Source organism: Juglans regia, chromosome 13 (genome assembly GCF_001411555.2).
Source record: "Juglans regia cultivar Chandler chromosome 13, Walnut 2.0, whole genome shotgun sequence".
Lineage (NCBI taxonomy): Eukaryota > Viridiplantae > Streptophyta > Magnoliopsida > Fagales > Juglandaceae > Juglans > Juglans regia.
In genome coordinates, this window is record NC_049913.1 from 8,595,225 (window position 1) to 8,610,741 (window position 15,517).

General features: G+C 38.9%; 2 protein-coding genes across 2 annotated transcripts; one reads left to right on the plus strand and one right to left on the minus strand.

The window, feature by feature from the left end:
• Positions 1 to 336: 336 nt before the first annotated feature.
• On the plus strand, positions 337 to 9,203 carry LOC108980286. The gene is made up of 2 exons (XM_018951150.2): positions 337 to 563; positions 8,860 to 9,203. Exons 1-2 carry the CDS (start codon positions 426 to 428, stop codon positions 8,956 to 8,958), a joined length of 237 nt encoding a protein of 78 aa, XP_018806695.2. The 5' UTR covers positions 337 to 425; the 3' UTR covers positions 8,959 to 9,203.
• A 4,378-nt stretch (positions 9,204 to 13,581) lies between these two features.
• Positions 13,582 to 15,517, minus strand: LOC108984364 (NAC domain-containing protein 83-like). The gene is made up of 3 exons (XM_018956292.2): positions 14,832 to 15,517; positions 14,303 to 14,589; positions 13,582 to 14,124 (listed from the first exon to the last, which is right to left on the minus strand). The coding sequence occupies exons 1-3, from the start codon at positions 15,010 to 15,012 to the stop codon at positions 13,825 to 13,827; spliced, it is 768 nt and encodes a 255-aa protein (XP_018811837.1). The 5' UTR covers positions 15,013 to 15,517; the 3' UTR covers positions 13,582 to 13,824.

The following is a 15,517-nucleotide window of genomic DNA, read 5'->3' on the forward strand; positions in this document are numbered from 1 at the left end:
GTTTTGAGAAATGAAGAAGTTTGTTGAGTCACCTAGCCATTATCGAATTGTTTTCATCTCTCCGTCTACTGCAAACTTCAACTAAAACAAACCGTTTCATTGTGATGTGGTGACTACCCGATGATTGCACGGCCAGTTGTAAATAGCATTTTTCTATGAACAAAGAGCATACACTTCTAATTCCATTAGAAATCTCATACCCGGCCCCATTATTAAGCCCTATTCAGATCTATTGAAGCCCACTGATATCTGGGCCCGTCAAACGCATCATGACATGGTTTAGCCCAGCAATAGTCTAAACCTGGAAACGGTGCCGCTTTTGTTGTTACACTTGGTTGAAACTTGAAACTAGAGTTTTGAGTGTGACTCGGCCAGACGGAGAGACAGAGAGAGAGTCAGACTCTGTCAGAGAGAGTGGAAGGCCGATGGGGGGTGCGTTCTGGGGGACGAGGGTGATGGAGATAGTGAAGAAGCACAACTCTGGAGGTCTGGTTTGGAAGCGAATTAAGCTCACCCCTACTCGCAAAGCCAACGCCAAGAAGCGCCTCCTCCGCGTTTGGCAGGTAGTACTCCCTCTCCAAATTGTATTAGGGCTTTATTGTTCTGATTCAAGTAAGAGTTTATGGTCTGATGCTTGAACATTTTTCTGTTGCTTATTTAACTTGTTCATATGCTTTCTTCATTTTCTTTGGGTGCTATCTCTGATATTTGTTAGAAATATTTCGCGCGTGTATAAAGCTTCATTTATTTTCACAACACTTCTCAACTCATATCATTTCATTTAATCATTTCAACTTTTACTAATTACCACACAAAATAAAATAAACAATTCAAATTTTTTCAAATCTCAAAATAAAAATAAAACTTCTAATAATATTTTATTCATTTTTACTCATCTCATATGAGAAAAAAAATCAGGCAGAACGTTGCAATTTGTGATTATGTCAGCTGTGATACTTTTAACGATTAAATATATTGTTCCATTCAATTTTCTAGCCATGTCCTATTCCAAATTTACTTAGAAGTAGAAGTCAGACAGCTTCAGAGTTTAGAACTCGTAGAATTGTGTATAGTGTGGAATTTGGAAATATAAATATGTTTCACTATACTTTAATAGAATTTAATGGGCTAAATCTACATAAATTTCTTGTATCTTAATCTTCTCTTAGATAGGCGTATCTTTTGTATTCTTCCTGTGTGCTTCTTTTGCACTTTTTAAAATCATAATTTTTACTTAACAAAAAATAATTGGAAATATAGAACAATTCCGCTTTCATTTCTGAAACAAGTATGTCGATGTGGGATAGTGTGAAAATAACGTGGATCGTTAATATTTGAAGGCATAAAGATGAGGGAAGACTGATGGAGAGTTAAAAACTTAAATGTCATACTACTTATAAAAAATAAAATAAAATAAATGTCATACTGCAAAACAAGCAGATGAAGAAAAATATTGCTCACATACATATAAGGTTTTCAAGAGCTAGGTTAATTCTTTTTAATATGGCAAGTAGGAATATTTTTCTAACACAAAATGTCATGGTTGTGAATTCGTGGATTGAATAACTTTTTTATTTTGATTAGTAAGAAATGAAATTTTATTGAATCAAGTAAATAGGCATAGTCCAAGAATACAGGAAGTATACAAAAGATTACACCTAGTTACAAATTAGGAACTAGAAAAAGAAACCAGGAAATTGTGAACACTAGTTTCAAATTCGTGGATTCCTTACTGTTGTAGATGTAGTGGTTTGCAGATAGTCTTTTTAGAAATCTTGTGCCACAAGTTTAATGATATAAAGGAATAACATATGCCATAAGTGTTGCTTCATCTTAGTGGAACTATCAAAGAAAATCAGTGTTTGTTTTTATATTACATCATGTGTTTTGTACTGTTTTTTTTTTTTTTTTTTATAAGTAATCGATATATATAAATAGAGATGGGCAAAACCCAAGTACACAAGATGATATACAAGAGAAAAGACCTATCTAGGTCAAAGTAAGAGAAACTAAAAAGTCATGAAAATTCAGGCCATTAAAGTCTAGAGCAATGGCCCATAAGCATAAAGTACGGAAAAATAGGGTTCTAAGTTCCTCCGAAGACCGCTCCTTGTTTTCAAAAGTCCAATCATTGCATTCTTGCCATATACACCACATAATACAGATCGGGATCATTTTCCACACCGCCTTGATTTGTTGGACTCCTCTTGGGAATGACCAACTGGCCAGTAGATCTATCACAGTTTCAGGCATAACAAAAGATAACTCTATCCGGCTAAAGACTTCCATCCACAAGGCTCTAGCTATCTCGCAATGTAGTAAGAGATGTTCCACTGACTCGCCAGATTTCTTGCACATGCAACACCAGTCTACTATAACTATCCGACGCTTCCTCAAATTGTCGGTAGTCAGAATCTTCCCCCACGCTGCTGTCCATGTAAAGAAAATTGCTTTCGGGGGCGCCTTATTTCGCCAAAGTCTCCTCCATGGGAACGAAATATTAACGGGTTTTGAAAGGGACTTATAGTATGATCGAACTGAGAAAATGCCCTTACCCACAAGAGTCCACCACATCTTATCAGCTTGTTATCTGTCTGGCTTTACAGAATAAACCAAACTGAAAAAAGCCTCAAAGATATCCACTTCCCAGTCTTGTGCCTCTTTACTAAACGTGACATTCCACTGCACTTGGTTTCCTGATAGAATCATAAGATCCTCTATTGAGGCTTCCTGGTTGCATGCCACTTGGAAAACTGCTGGAAATGCATCCTTTAGGGCCTCTTCCCCACACCATATATCCATCCAACACCAATTTAGTTCATGCCTGGATGCGCTAAAAAAACCAAAGGTCTTGGACCCATCCCAACAACATGTTAGAATTAGTGGAGAAGCGCCGCTGCAGTCTGGAGGTGGTGTTGCTTCTGTAGGTGATGTTGTTTCGGTAGGAGCTCAGAGGTTGGAGAGGGATGGCAGGGGAAGTCGGTCTTAATGAGGAAAATTTCCTTCGGGCTGTTATGGAGATGCAGAGACACGTAGAGTTTTTGCAATCTAATATCAATATGCTAAAATGGTGCGTTCAAGAGGAAGTTTTAGTGGAAGTGGGCGTGGGCCAAAGGGATGGGAAGCAGGCTATGGTGTTGGGTCAGGAAACAAAGGGGCCCATGCAACTAAAGCAGACCTCAGGAAAAGGAAATCTAGGGTCGGGCCCTCGTGGTGGGCCTCTCTATCGGGGACACAGGTAAAAAAGAGACCCGTTTGGAGGAGACGGGTTGCGTCTGCCTCAGGCCCATCGACAGGGGGGCTTCAGCCACCAGTGTCGGCAAAGACTCAGGTGGCCCTGGCGAAGGCAACAATTCCACCGACGGAGGCTAAACTGCCGGAATTTGGTCTAGTTGAATTACAATGCATGGAAACTGGATTGCTGAGACCAGTTTCGAAGGACGTCGATGCAACAGAAACGCCGATGCCTCCTTCGCCTTTGGTGGAAGCTCGGTGTTGTGAGATTTCTTCCGGTGAGGAGAGGCCTGCGATGGAGGGGGTGGAGTTCCCGCCACTGTGCGACTCCGCTGCAACTTCAGGTAGCCAGAAAACGCCGATGATCATGTTGGAAAGGTCACCTTCTCAGTCGGAGGCCCATCTACAACTCGAGGATCATCTAGAGATCTGCTCAGAAGCTTTACCGTGCCATGAACTGAGTTATGTTGTTCCAGAGTTTAAGGGGGCAGGGGAGGATGTGGGCGATGATGATGGGCTTTCTCAGGGAATTGATTGTGAGGTAGAAAGGGTTCTTGAGACTCAGTTTCCCGTTAGTAATGCTGTGGTTGAATGGGAGGGTAGAAACTTATTTGAGAAGGAAGATAGGGGGGTGATTCCTAATATGCAGTGGGCTTCCAGTGAAGGGGAGCCTATTTCGTTGAACCATTTGCTACCAAATGAATCGAATGTGTCGGATTGGATGCTTCAAAAGGTAAAAGATATGCATCACTGGATAGGTATGGATTGTGTGGGTTATGAAGAGCAGTTTTTGGCTTTACTTATTGCCATTGATGAGGGTCATACACAGTCAAAGAAAGCTAGATCAAAAAAACAGCAGGAGCTTAAGCGCCTAAAGTGGTCATTGAATTATGAAGGAAGCTCGAGTCATGAAAGATCAAAAGGGAAGGGGCTTGCATATCCTTTATGAAGCCAAAAATTGTGTCTTGGAACGTTCGTGGGTTAAATGAGGCGAATAAGTGACTTCATATAAAAAATTTGTTGCTAGAGTGGAGGGCGGACATTGTATGTTTACAAGAAACTAAGCTGAAAAGTGTTTCTAGAAGATTAATTCGAAGTGCTTGGAGTTGTACCTATGAGATTGGGTCTTTCTTGCATCGAATGGGGTTTCGGGTGGAATTCTAGTGATGTGGGATAAAAAAGTTGTTGAGAAATTGGAGGAGTTTGTGGGGGAGTATACAGTGGCATGCTCTTTTAAGAGTGTGGCAGATAATTTTGTGTGGGGTTTTGCGGGTGTATGTGGTCCTAATATAGACAACGATAGACGCTTATTATGGGAGGAACTTGCTGGGTTATATAGCTGGTGGGAGCTTCCTTGGTGTATAGGAGGGGATTTTAATGTCATCAGATTTCCTAGTGAACGTTATAGTGAAAGTAGGATATGCCCAGCTATGACAGAGTTCTCAGATTGTATTTTTGACTTGAACTTGCTAGATATTCCTCTATTGGGGGGCTCCTTTACTTGGTCGAATAATCAGACTTGGTCCCGACTGGACAAATTTTTAATCTCACCATAGTGGGATGTGCATTATTCGGAGGTGTCCCAAAAGAGACTGCCACGTCTTTGCTCGGATCATTTTCCTATCTTGTTGGACTGTGGTAGCATTCGATGTGGCCGCTGTTATTTCAAGTGTGAAAACATGTGACTGAAAAGTGAAGGTTTTGTGGATAAGGTTAGGCAATGGTGGTCTTCTTACCAGTTTTTCGGCAACCCCTCATACATCTTAGCCTGTAAGTTAAAAGTTTTGAAAAATGATCTTAAGCTTTGGAATTCACAATCCTTTGGAGATATAGGAGAGAGAAAGAAGCTTATGGTGGAGGAGTTGCAGCAGTTTGAGCAGATTCTTGAGGATAGAGCCCTGTTACCAGAAGAATTATTGCGCAAGACAGAGTTGGTTACAGAACTAGAAAAACTACTATCCTTAGAGGAGATTTCTTGGTGTCAAAAGTTAAGAGCATTGTGGCTGAAAGAAGGTGACCGGAGCACAAAGTTCTTTCATAGAGTTGCTAACTCTCATAGAAGAACTAATACTATTGAAATGCTGAATATTAATGGTATAGAGTGCATGGAGGCCCCTGTCATTAGTGATCATGTGGTGGATTTCTATGAAAAACTGCTTACAGAACACGAGGAATGGAGACCAAAGTTGGATGGTCTCGCCTTTGACACTATTGAGCCTCAGGAAGCCTCTTGGTTGGAGAGGCCTTTTGAAGACGAGGAAGTGTATGAGGTAGTGCGACGTATGGTTAATGATAAAGCCCCAGGTCCAGATGGTTTCTCAATGGGCTTCTTCCAAGCTTGTTGGGAGGTGGTGAAAGTAGACATAATGAATGTATTTAGGGAAGTATCCTCGATTGGAAAGTTTGAGAAATGCTTAAATGCTACTTTTATTGCGTTGATTCCGAAGAAGATTGGAGCGCTGGAGGTTAAGGATTTTCAACCCATTAGTCTTGTGAATGGGGTTAAAATTATTTCCAAAGTTCTTGTTAACAGATTGGGGGTGGTTTTGGGCAAGATCATCACGAAGCCACAAAATGCATTTGTTAAGGGGCGACAAATCTTGGACTCAGTCCTCATAGCGAACGAAAGTTTGGATAGCAGATTAAAGGCTGGTTCCACAGGGATTATTTGCAAACTAGATATGGAGAAGGCATATGATCATGTAAATTGGAATTTCCTCTTGTACTGGTTGGGGAGGTGCGGTTTTGGGGCTAGGTGGTGCTCTTGGATGAGTTGGTGCATTACTACGGCTAGATTTTCGATATTGATAAATGGTTGTCCTACAGGTTTTTTCAGTAGTTCTCGCGGCTTAAGGTAGGGAGATTCGTTGTCTCCACTTCTTTTTGTTATCATTATGGAGGCCTTGAGTAGGATGATATCGGCGGCGGTTACGCATGGGTTTATGGCTGGATTTCCGATTGGTGATCCCAACAGGGGCATTATTACTTTATCTCATTTACTTTTTGCAGATGATACACTCCTATTCTATGAGGCAGATCGTGACCAGTTGAGGGCATTGAAGGCATTGTTATTATGTTTTAAAGCAGCATTTGGCCTAAAAGTTAACTTTGACAAGTCAGAGCTAGTGTCGGTGGGGAACGTGAGCAACACAAGGTAGCTAGCTAGTATTCTTGGGTGCAAGGTAGCTTCTCTTCCCAGGACCTATTTAGGATTGCCATTGGGGGCTGCTGCAAGGGCCTCATCTATATGGGATCCAGTCATCGAGAAGATAGAAAGGAAACTGGCAGGATGGAAAAGATTGTACTTGTCGAAAGGTGGCCGGTTGACTCTCATCAAGAGTACCCTTTCTAACTTACCTATGTACTTTTTATCTTTGTTCCAATTGCCTGCGAGGGTAGCTGCTAGGATTGATAAACTGTATCGTGATTTCTTATGGAGTAGGATAGGAGATGAATTCAAATTCTATCTGATCAGTTGGGATAAGGTGTGTAGACCACTCTCGTCAGGTAGTTTGGGTATAAAAAATCTAAGAACATTTAATCGGGCTCTGCTTGGGAAGTGGCTATGGAAGTATAACACGGAGACAGAAGCCTTATGGAAACTTGTAATTGATTGTAAATATGGAAGCTTATGGGGGGGCTGGTGCACTAAAGAGGTAAATGGGGTCGGCGGTGTTGGAGTTTGGCTGTTAGATGAAAGTTCCACTCTTTTACTGATATAATCTATAGGATGTGGTGTGAATTTATCTAAATGAAAAATAATGACCTTCTATTGCTCCTTTTATGAATTGAACTGACTTTGCATATATAAAAAAAATAAGGCCATATACAAATGGACTGTACTAAATATTGCATCGGGAACATCGAACTTTTTTAAATAGATATTGTAGGTATCTCTATCCTTGAAAGTGGTAAGAAGGTGGATTTTGGGAATTTAGATTAGTGTTACTTTAGTTAAGGGATTAGTAGGGGAAGGCCATACGTAGATGGGTTTAAACATTGGAAACAAATGTTAAAGAGGCTCACTAACATCTTAGGGAGAAAACAAAATTAGCTTTCGCTTTTATTGCCAGTTTGTGATACTTTTCTTGGATAGATTTACGGTTGCATATTTGTTATAAGCTGGGTTGGATTAATGTTAGGTGGTCTCCATTAAGTTTCTGTCACCGTTATGGGCCTTAGTTGGTGTAGGTCAACCTCCCCTGCTCAAGTACCTTGGTTAATTTAACCCTCTTTGGAGAATTTAACGGCCATACATGCAATTGTTTTCATTACTTTGGCGTTTGATGCGTACAATAATTTAAACTTTTTTGGATGCTCTCTATAAAAAAAACTGTCTGATGCAAGCATAAATGAAATTGTTTTGATTACTATGGAACTTGATCATATCAATGGGGACAAATGATGCTGGTGGGTAGACAAAACTATTGTGTGCCGCCGCTCATCTGATTTAACATGATATACATAAGAAAGCCTTTTCTGCCATTGCTAGCTGCTTAGCATCAATGTGGCATCCTAAGTTTGTGAATTAAAATCCACCAACTGAAGTGCCTGGTCTATGAATTCGAATATGCCAGAGTGCAGTCCAGCTCAAATTTATCTGTATTTGCCATCCGATTTGTACAAAACAAGAACTTACAATTTAAAGACTCCCATCTGAGAGGTACTTATGAAAATGACTCATCTGATTTAGCATGATATACATAAGAAAATGATCTGGGTAGACAAAACTATTGTGTGCCGCTCATCTGATTTAAAAATGATTCATCTGATTTAAAATGATGCTGGGTAGACAAAACTATTGTGTGCCGCTCATCTGATTTAACATGATATACATAAGAAAGCCTTTTCTGCCATTGCTAGCTGCTTAGCATCAACGTGACATCCTAAGTTTGTGAATTAAAATCCACCAACTGAAGTGCCTGGTCTATGAATTCGAATATGCCAGAGTGCAGTCCAGCTCAAATTTATCTGTATTTGCCACCCGATTTGTACAAACAATTTAAAGACTCATCTGAGAGGTACTGAAAAAAAAAAAGAAAAAAGACTCATCTGAGTGGTACTTATAAAAAAGGACTCATTTTGTATAAATGAGTACCTCATCTGAGAGGTAAGTGCATGCTAAATTGTCACCTTTGCATTTTTGCTAGCACTTAAATTTTTGTCTCCAACAAACTTATGTACGAGATTATTAAAAGTGTTACTGGCCCGATACTTTTCCATAATTATTGAATGAATGAATAATCTAATAATTTTATATAATGCCATTCATGTGCATATATTGTCTTTGCAACTCTTAATTATGGTGTTGATTGTAGTATCCATTACTAGTTACTAACTTGTATCTAGGTGTTCTCCTTTTATACTTCATTTGTACTTGGGCTACACATATTTTCTTTTATCAATAAAATTTCATTTTTCCTATAAAAAAAAATTATGATGTTGATTGTAGTTGAGTTGCATCTTGACTTTGCTCATGAATAAAGGCAGCCAACATGGTTGTTTTTTTAGGGTGGTGTTCAAGTAATGGGTTGAACACCTAAGGTCCCGATTGTATTTAGGGACGGGTAGTTGGACATTGTCAACACCTAAAGTCTCAGAGATGACTTTTTTTCTGTCCTTCAGAATGAGGCTGTCCTGAGGGCATGTTCTGAACCACCTCCTTCAAAAACTTCAGGGGCTGGTACTGAAATAGCTAGTGAGAAAGACATCAGGAGCAGCTAAGTCAGTTGACAAAATGAATAAGAACACTAGGAAAGCCTGAAAGGAGTAGTTTTGTGATTCTTGGCTTCATAGTGCAGTTTTTCTTTTCATTTGAAGTGTAGCATGAAACTTTAGCTGGATATTAATGATGACCGCCGTTTTGATCACTCTATAATATTAGTTATTGAGTGACTGCCATTTTGATCACTCCATAATATTAAACTTTATACAGTCATGTCTCTATAATATAATTTCATGGTTATTACTTACTTTTGATCACACTATGAACTTTAGTTGTTGTATGATCTTTGGCTTGGCAACTTCTTAACGAACGTCAGATGGTCAATAACAATATCTAAAACTTCATTGTCAACGGTGGGCCTAAAAGATTTGAGATTTACCAGTTTTGTATCTGTCTAGCTGCATAGTGCATACCCGATATTTGTGTGTCAATGATCATGAGTGAGATACTGAGAGCTGTAGAAGCCCTTTCTTACTGTGTAAATCACAAATGAATCACATTTTCAGTTCGGGAGCCAAGTGTAAGATTGGTGGGAAGACTAGGTCTTGTTTGGATACAAAAACATTTAACCAATCTCATCATTACAATTTTCTCAAATTTTTATACAAAATATAATAAACAATTCAAAATTTTCAAATCTCAAAATAATAATAATATTTTATTCATCTCATCTAAAACTATTTCATATCTTTTCATTTCACTATCCAAACTAGCCTTTAAATGTGATCATTTTGACCATGATCTTACAAGTCAAACTGCTGGTTTTTGACAGTGGAAGTATATTCTTCGGTGTCAATTACTCATTTGTAATGTAACTTTGCTTCCACGTGATTGTTTGAATTTAGAGGTTTCGTGCCCCGTGCAAAGCCTAGATGTTTCATAGACGTTTCTGCTGGCCTTTAACTAGTGAGGAAAACGTCCCCTCCCCAGCTGAAGGGCTGATGAGATTTTTATAATTTCTCTCACGGGGAATCTTAATCAATGGTCATAGAAAGGATAATACTTGTACGAAGAGGTGGTCCTTTTTGTTGTTTGTTGAAGAAAAATGTGGTTGGATAGATAGACATTTAGATACGAAAACCACCGAAAGAAAGGTTGAAAAACCCCTCCCTACTCCCCTTCTATATTACCCAGGTGACTGATTTTCACATCCAAAATATCTGAATATAAATAACTTTTAATTGTCAAGAATTATTGTATATAGCAGTAATATGTACAGTAATTATTTCAAGGGAAATCGTTTTGCCACTCTTGGGGAAGTTTGCCCTTTTACACGCAACTCTCTCACATGACGTTCTCACGTGTGGGCCCTTCCTAGAAAATAAGTTGTTCGTATGTTCGTCTAATGTGTACTTTTGTCATTAAGCATAAAATGTGACTTCCGCAGCTTGAGAATTTTGACATGTTTGTGCATGTTGCCACTTCTTTTGTTTCATTTGTTTGCGTTTCCTCGGAAATTAGCTATTTACAAATATAGCGAATAGGGCAAGAAATCACAACCCCACAATAATGCAGGTTGTTGCCGTCCATGCATCCAACTGTTCCTGAGCTCAGAGTTCTAAATTAGATCTAATCCTTCGGGCTCAGTGTGTGTATGTGGGGGCACCCACCCCACCACCTCGGGAGGCAGCTGTCCCAACATCATTTAACATTTTCCCCCGCCCATTTATTTCCACTGTTGGGACAATTTATTGGTTTTTGGATTTTTTGGCCCGAGTTCTAGCTATTACTTTTAGTCCTAGTTTCTTTTTACAATTATTTTTATTTTATTTTATCTAATTATTATAATTTTTTTTAAAATTTTCACATAAAATAAAATAAACAATTCAATTTTTTCAAATTCTAAAATAAAAATAATATTAAAAAAAATATTTTCAATTTTAATTTTAATCTCAATTCATATCATCTGTCAAAACAAATGAGACTTTAAGTTGCTTTTAGTTAATGAGATGATTTCAGATATTATATGACTAATAGTGAAAAAATAATTATAGAATATTAAATAATAATAATAAAATAATAAATAATAATGGATTACCCTAATCTTGGTTTCTTGCCACTCATATGTTTAGTTCATAATTCTCATTTGAGAGAGACTGAGAGAGAGAGATTCTTTTAATTTTGTAAGTCTTTGGATACCTTTCAGCTGTATGAAATGGATGATTAAGATTGACAGGCATACCCATCTGGTTGGTGTAGAGGGAGAGAGTGAAACCTTCAATTACAATCATGGCCCACAACCTTATATATTCATATTTGATCAGACCATATTAATGGAAATTTGGAATTAATGTGGTTAAAAAAATGGAGATGTCTTTGTTGCAGAGATACTAAGCAAGGTTGTTTTTTTTTTTTTTTTTTTAATAATAAAAATATTGATTTTGTGCAAACAAAACCACATATAAAAAAGTAGGTTGGCTTTGGGAACCGGTCAACATAATTGATAATTCATTGGCTTTCTTTTTCCCTTCAGTTCCATGCCTGTAAGGCAAAAATGTTTACAGAAGATGTCAAAACTGCCCATCTTTGATACTGACCCCACATTGTCATCACCCATTTCTACACAGGTAGGGGTTTCTTTTATGTGATTGACCTAATCAGGTGAGCCTACTAAAGTTGATCCTGCGAGTGTGTGGTCTCCCATGACGGGCTGCCCACGTGATTGACAAAATATGTAGCCCCCAGTCAGCAAGCCACAACTCAACTCTCTCTCTCTCTCTCTCTCTCTCTCACGTCTTGGGTCTGTCACGAAAATGAAATTTTATATAGAAAAGGGTGACGTGAAGAACTCCAACAGCCTTAGATGGATTCTCTATAGCACTGTCACAAAGAAACTCTGGACCTCTGGTCGGCAATATTTTTCCTTATCTTATTCAAAATTTTAATCACTCTTTCCCTGTTATGTCATATAATTAATAGGAAAACAACTCAATGAGCTCGATAATACAAAACTAATCAAACTGACAAGGTTTCCTTTCCTACATGCCGTCCTTCGTCTGCCCGCTGTCCACTTGGCACTCTCTTTTGGGGTTTGTGTCCTTCCCTTTTAACCTATTTTTCACAATGATATCATCCTTGTTTGAGTGCGGGGACAACCTAACTTCCACCCTTTGTCCCACCATATTTTACAAATTGCCTGAATTAATTATCTTTATTATTATTGATTTAATTTATTTGGACCTACATTGATAGATTAATAAGTATGGGATGATCATCTTGTATTTTCACCCTAATTTATATACTGATGATTGGGTGAGTCAACTATAGCCGGCTAATGGCCCATGCATGCGTGACACGTCCACGACAATATGTACTTAATTTTAGTTTTTTTTTTATATTAAGAAATGTTAAGGGCATTACTTCACGAAGAAATTAAAAAATATATATATTTTGGGGTTTCGTGGGTGAAGTGCATGTTCTCAAGAAAATTTGATGATAGTAATTTATAAATACCTAGCTAGGTTACTTGCAAGCATTGAATTGGATTTAGAATTCACTCTCCTCGTCTTCTCTTACCTCATTCTCCCCCCTTTCATTCTCAACACCAGTATTTTACACAGTTAATTCAGGTCAAAGTTGCAGTATATATGGCTGGAAGATGGAGAATCTCTATGCCATGCAGATATTGGCTGTTTATTGTCCCAAAAATTCAATAACGAAAACGATAGCAGAATTGGGTCCACATGACATTCACCAAATCGGGAATCTTAAAAAAATCATATGCTTTGTATGATCCTATACTTCTCTGAGGGTGCGGACCAATGCCCTGTCTTTGATTGCTTACCATGTTGTACCATTGTTTACGCAAACTTACAGGAAGGTGCAAAGATTCATGTACTTGAAAGAATCCAACGCCATTGGATTAGTTTTCAAAGCCAGCTGGGACCCCCCCATCTCATATTTTCTAGTCTATTAATTTTCACCTACTGGTCTTGTAGATTCAAATTTTTAGTTAATTTTGATTCCCCACAGCAGCAATTTACCTACTCTGCTGGTTCCTTGTACTGGTATAAGAGCAAGACAAACGCAACAAATGTTGTGGAAAATAGCTTTCATGATGTCTGTGTCTTTGAACAAGAACAAGAACAAGAATCAGCCATTTTTCAATTACCCAGATTGGAGAGCATCTATAAAATTGTGTGAATTTAGATCAGGACGTCTGTTTCTGTGAACAAGAGTCGGCCATTTTTCCAAAGAAATAGATTGGTATATTTATGAAGGACGCGATATTATTGGACTTTGGAGACCGACTCATATTTTTTGGAGATTCGGTCTATTTCGACACAAAGGGTTTGGGAATTTGATCTTTAAAGAGGTTTTGCCTTTCCTAAAGGGAGAATGGAACCACGTGCGAAGCTGATCTAACAAAGATCATGTTCTCATTCTTGTGCTCCCAAGAATTGGTTCTCTTTTGACAAAGTTATCATTACAATACATGCATATGCCTTCCCTTTCCCTCTCTTAATTTCCTCCCTCTTTCCGTCTTTCTTTACTCTCTCATACAATTATACTCAAAATTCATTTGCCTTTCGATAAAGAGGTGTACCTTTGCATGGTGTGCTTTAACAATGTCAGTTTATAATGTGTTCGTGAGAAACTTTGTTCAAATGCAAATAAGATCAGAACACCGCAATATTGTTGAAACTTTTGGAATTTCACTACATAGTAACCATATTGCCAATGACAAGTTGATGCCGGTTTGATTGTTTCTTGGTTACTCTACTGAAAATGGCGATAGTAACATACAAGAGACACGAAACTTCATGACCCAAGATCGGATTTCAGAGATGGTTATTCTGATTAGGGAATCAGATGCCCAATTACTGGTACAGATTAAGAACGCCTAAGAAGATTACATAGCTTTGTTATGGTTTTCTTCTAAAAAACGGAAGACTATTGCAACTACTGCTTTCTTCGTGATCATGATCTGACTCGTTGGACGAGACCTCTGTGACTCCGCTTGAGCCAGAAGAGGATGAAGCAGGGGCAAGATTCAAGTCCGTCTTGTCCTTTGTCATGAAGTCATAGAAAACAGGCCTTGTAACCCCGAGTTTCCGGGCAGCTTTGTCGTTCCCGAATTGTACGTTTTCGTCTTCGTTTTTAGAGCTTCTTTTCTTCAAAAATATGCGGCACAGAACCCAATTGTCCATTGGAACCGCAAGGCTCTGCAGAAGATTGAGATAAAATCGTTACCTTTACTAAAAAAATTAGGATAATCTACATGGCCAATGCTGGTAGTTTACGGAGCATAATTTGGGCATGTTTTTTTGACGTGGGTTTGTTGAAATTTGCATAGATTTGGTGTTCTGAATTGGGAAAAATGTAATAGAAATAAGAACTCACCTCGGTTGAGTTCTTCTTTTGTGGGGCATTGGCGGCTGTGGTTTCAGCATTAACAAAGCGGTATTCATGCATGATCCAATCAGTTCTAGAGCCGCGTGGAGGCTTTCCTCTATAAAAAACCAGAGTTTTCTTCATCCCCACAACTTGGTTGCCCCTTGAAGTTACAATTTGCTTGTCGATTCCAGTGGCCTTCCAGTAACCGGCGCCGGTGGCTCTGTTGGATCGGTTCCCATTGGGATACTTGGCTTCCCTAGTGCTGAAGAAGTACCTCTCTTGCTCCAAATCACCTGAACCCCAAGAAGCTTCGTGAATCAGAAAAATTGGGAAAAAAATACAAACGAAAGAAACCGCTAATCCTAAAAAGTTTGGAAGGCATTGATTTTGTTTTGCAGTCATGTTTTTTTGCGATTCGTTAAATATTTTATAAAACTTACACAACTGCAACCCCCCCCCTGCCCCCTTCAAAAAGTAAAAGAAAGAATTGCGGCTGCAAAAGTTTTGATAAATTGTGTGTATCATGTAAACCAACCTGGCAAATCCCAAGGGTCATACTTGCAGACATCAACTTCGGGGATGATGGAGGCAGGCAAGGGGCAGGACAAAACCTTGCGCTTCAAGTATTGAACAACAAGCTCTTCATCTGTGGGATGGAAACGAAATCCAGGAGGCAGTCTCAGAACACCATTCTTAACAAAGTTGAGCTTCTCCATCTTATCTTATTTTTATATACCTCCCTCAAACCCAAAAGCTCAGCTCAGCTTGCTATTTTGAAAACAAACTCAGGCCCTTTGTCCCCAGAACCCGCCTTAAACAACTGAGCTAGCTAGCTGGCTACAACTCAAGCAAGCAAGCAACTCATGCAGACCTCTTAAATATAGCCCCTTTTTGATGAAGATATGCATATATATGTGGAATAACAAGAAAGGAAATCAACGGGAAAAAGAAGGGAAAAAAAAAAAAAAGGAGAGATACAGGGGCAATAAAGAAAGGATCGTGGTGGGGTGGGGGGGTTGTGTTTGAGAGGGAAGAGTGGTGGTGTGTTTCTTTTATAGTAATGGGTGTTGAGAGAAAAAAGGTAAGAGCAGGAGAAGGAGAAGAAGGAAGGGAATAGGACGACCCATTTGGCGTAAACGAGACTCAAACTCCTTTCCTTTGACGCTATTTTAACAAACGTCTAGAGAGTTTCATTTGGGTGTCCACGAAAGAGGTTGGAGT

Coding starts and splice junctions, on each gene's coding strand:
- LOC108980286 (XM_018951150.2), top strand. CDS start 426: ATGGGGGGTGCGTTCTGGGGGACGAGGGTGATGGAGATAGTGAAGAAG. Junction 564..8,859: donor GCCTCCTCCGCGTTTGGCAG/GTAGTACTCCCT, acceptor TCTGTCCTTCAG/AATGAGGCTGTCCTGAGGGC.
- LOC108984364 (XM_018956292.2), bottom strand. CDS start 15,012: ATGGAGAAGCTCAACTTTGTTAAGAATGGTGTTCTGAGACTGCCTCCT. Junction 14,590..14,831: donor TGACCCTTGGGATTTGCCAG/GTTGGTTTACAT, acceptor CTTGGGGTTCAG/GTGATTTGGAGCAAGAGAGG. Junction 14,125..14,302: donor AAAAGAAGAACTCAACCGAG/GTGAGTTCTTAT, acceptor AATCTTCTGCAG/AGCCTTGCGGTTCCAATGGA.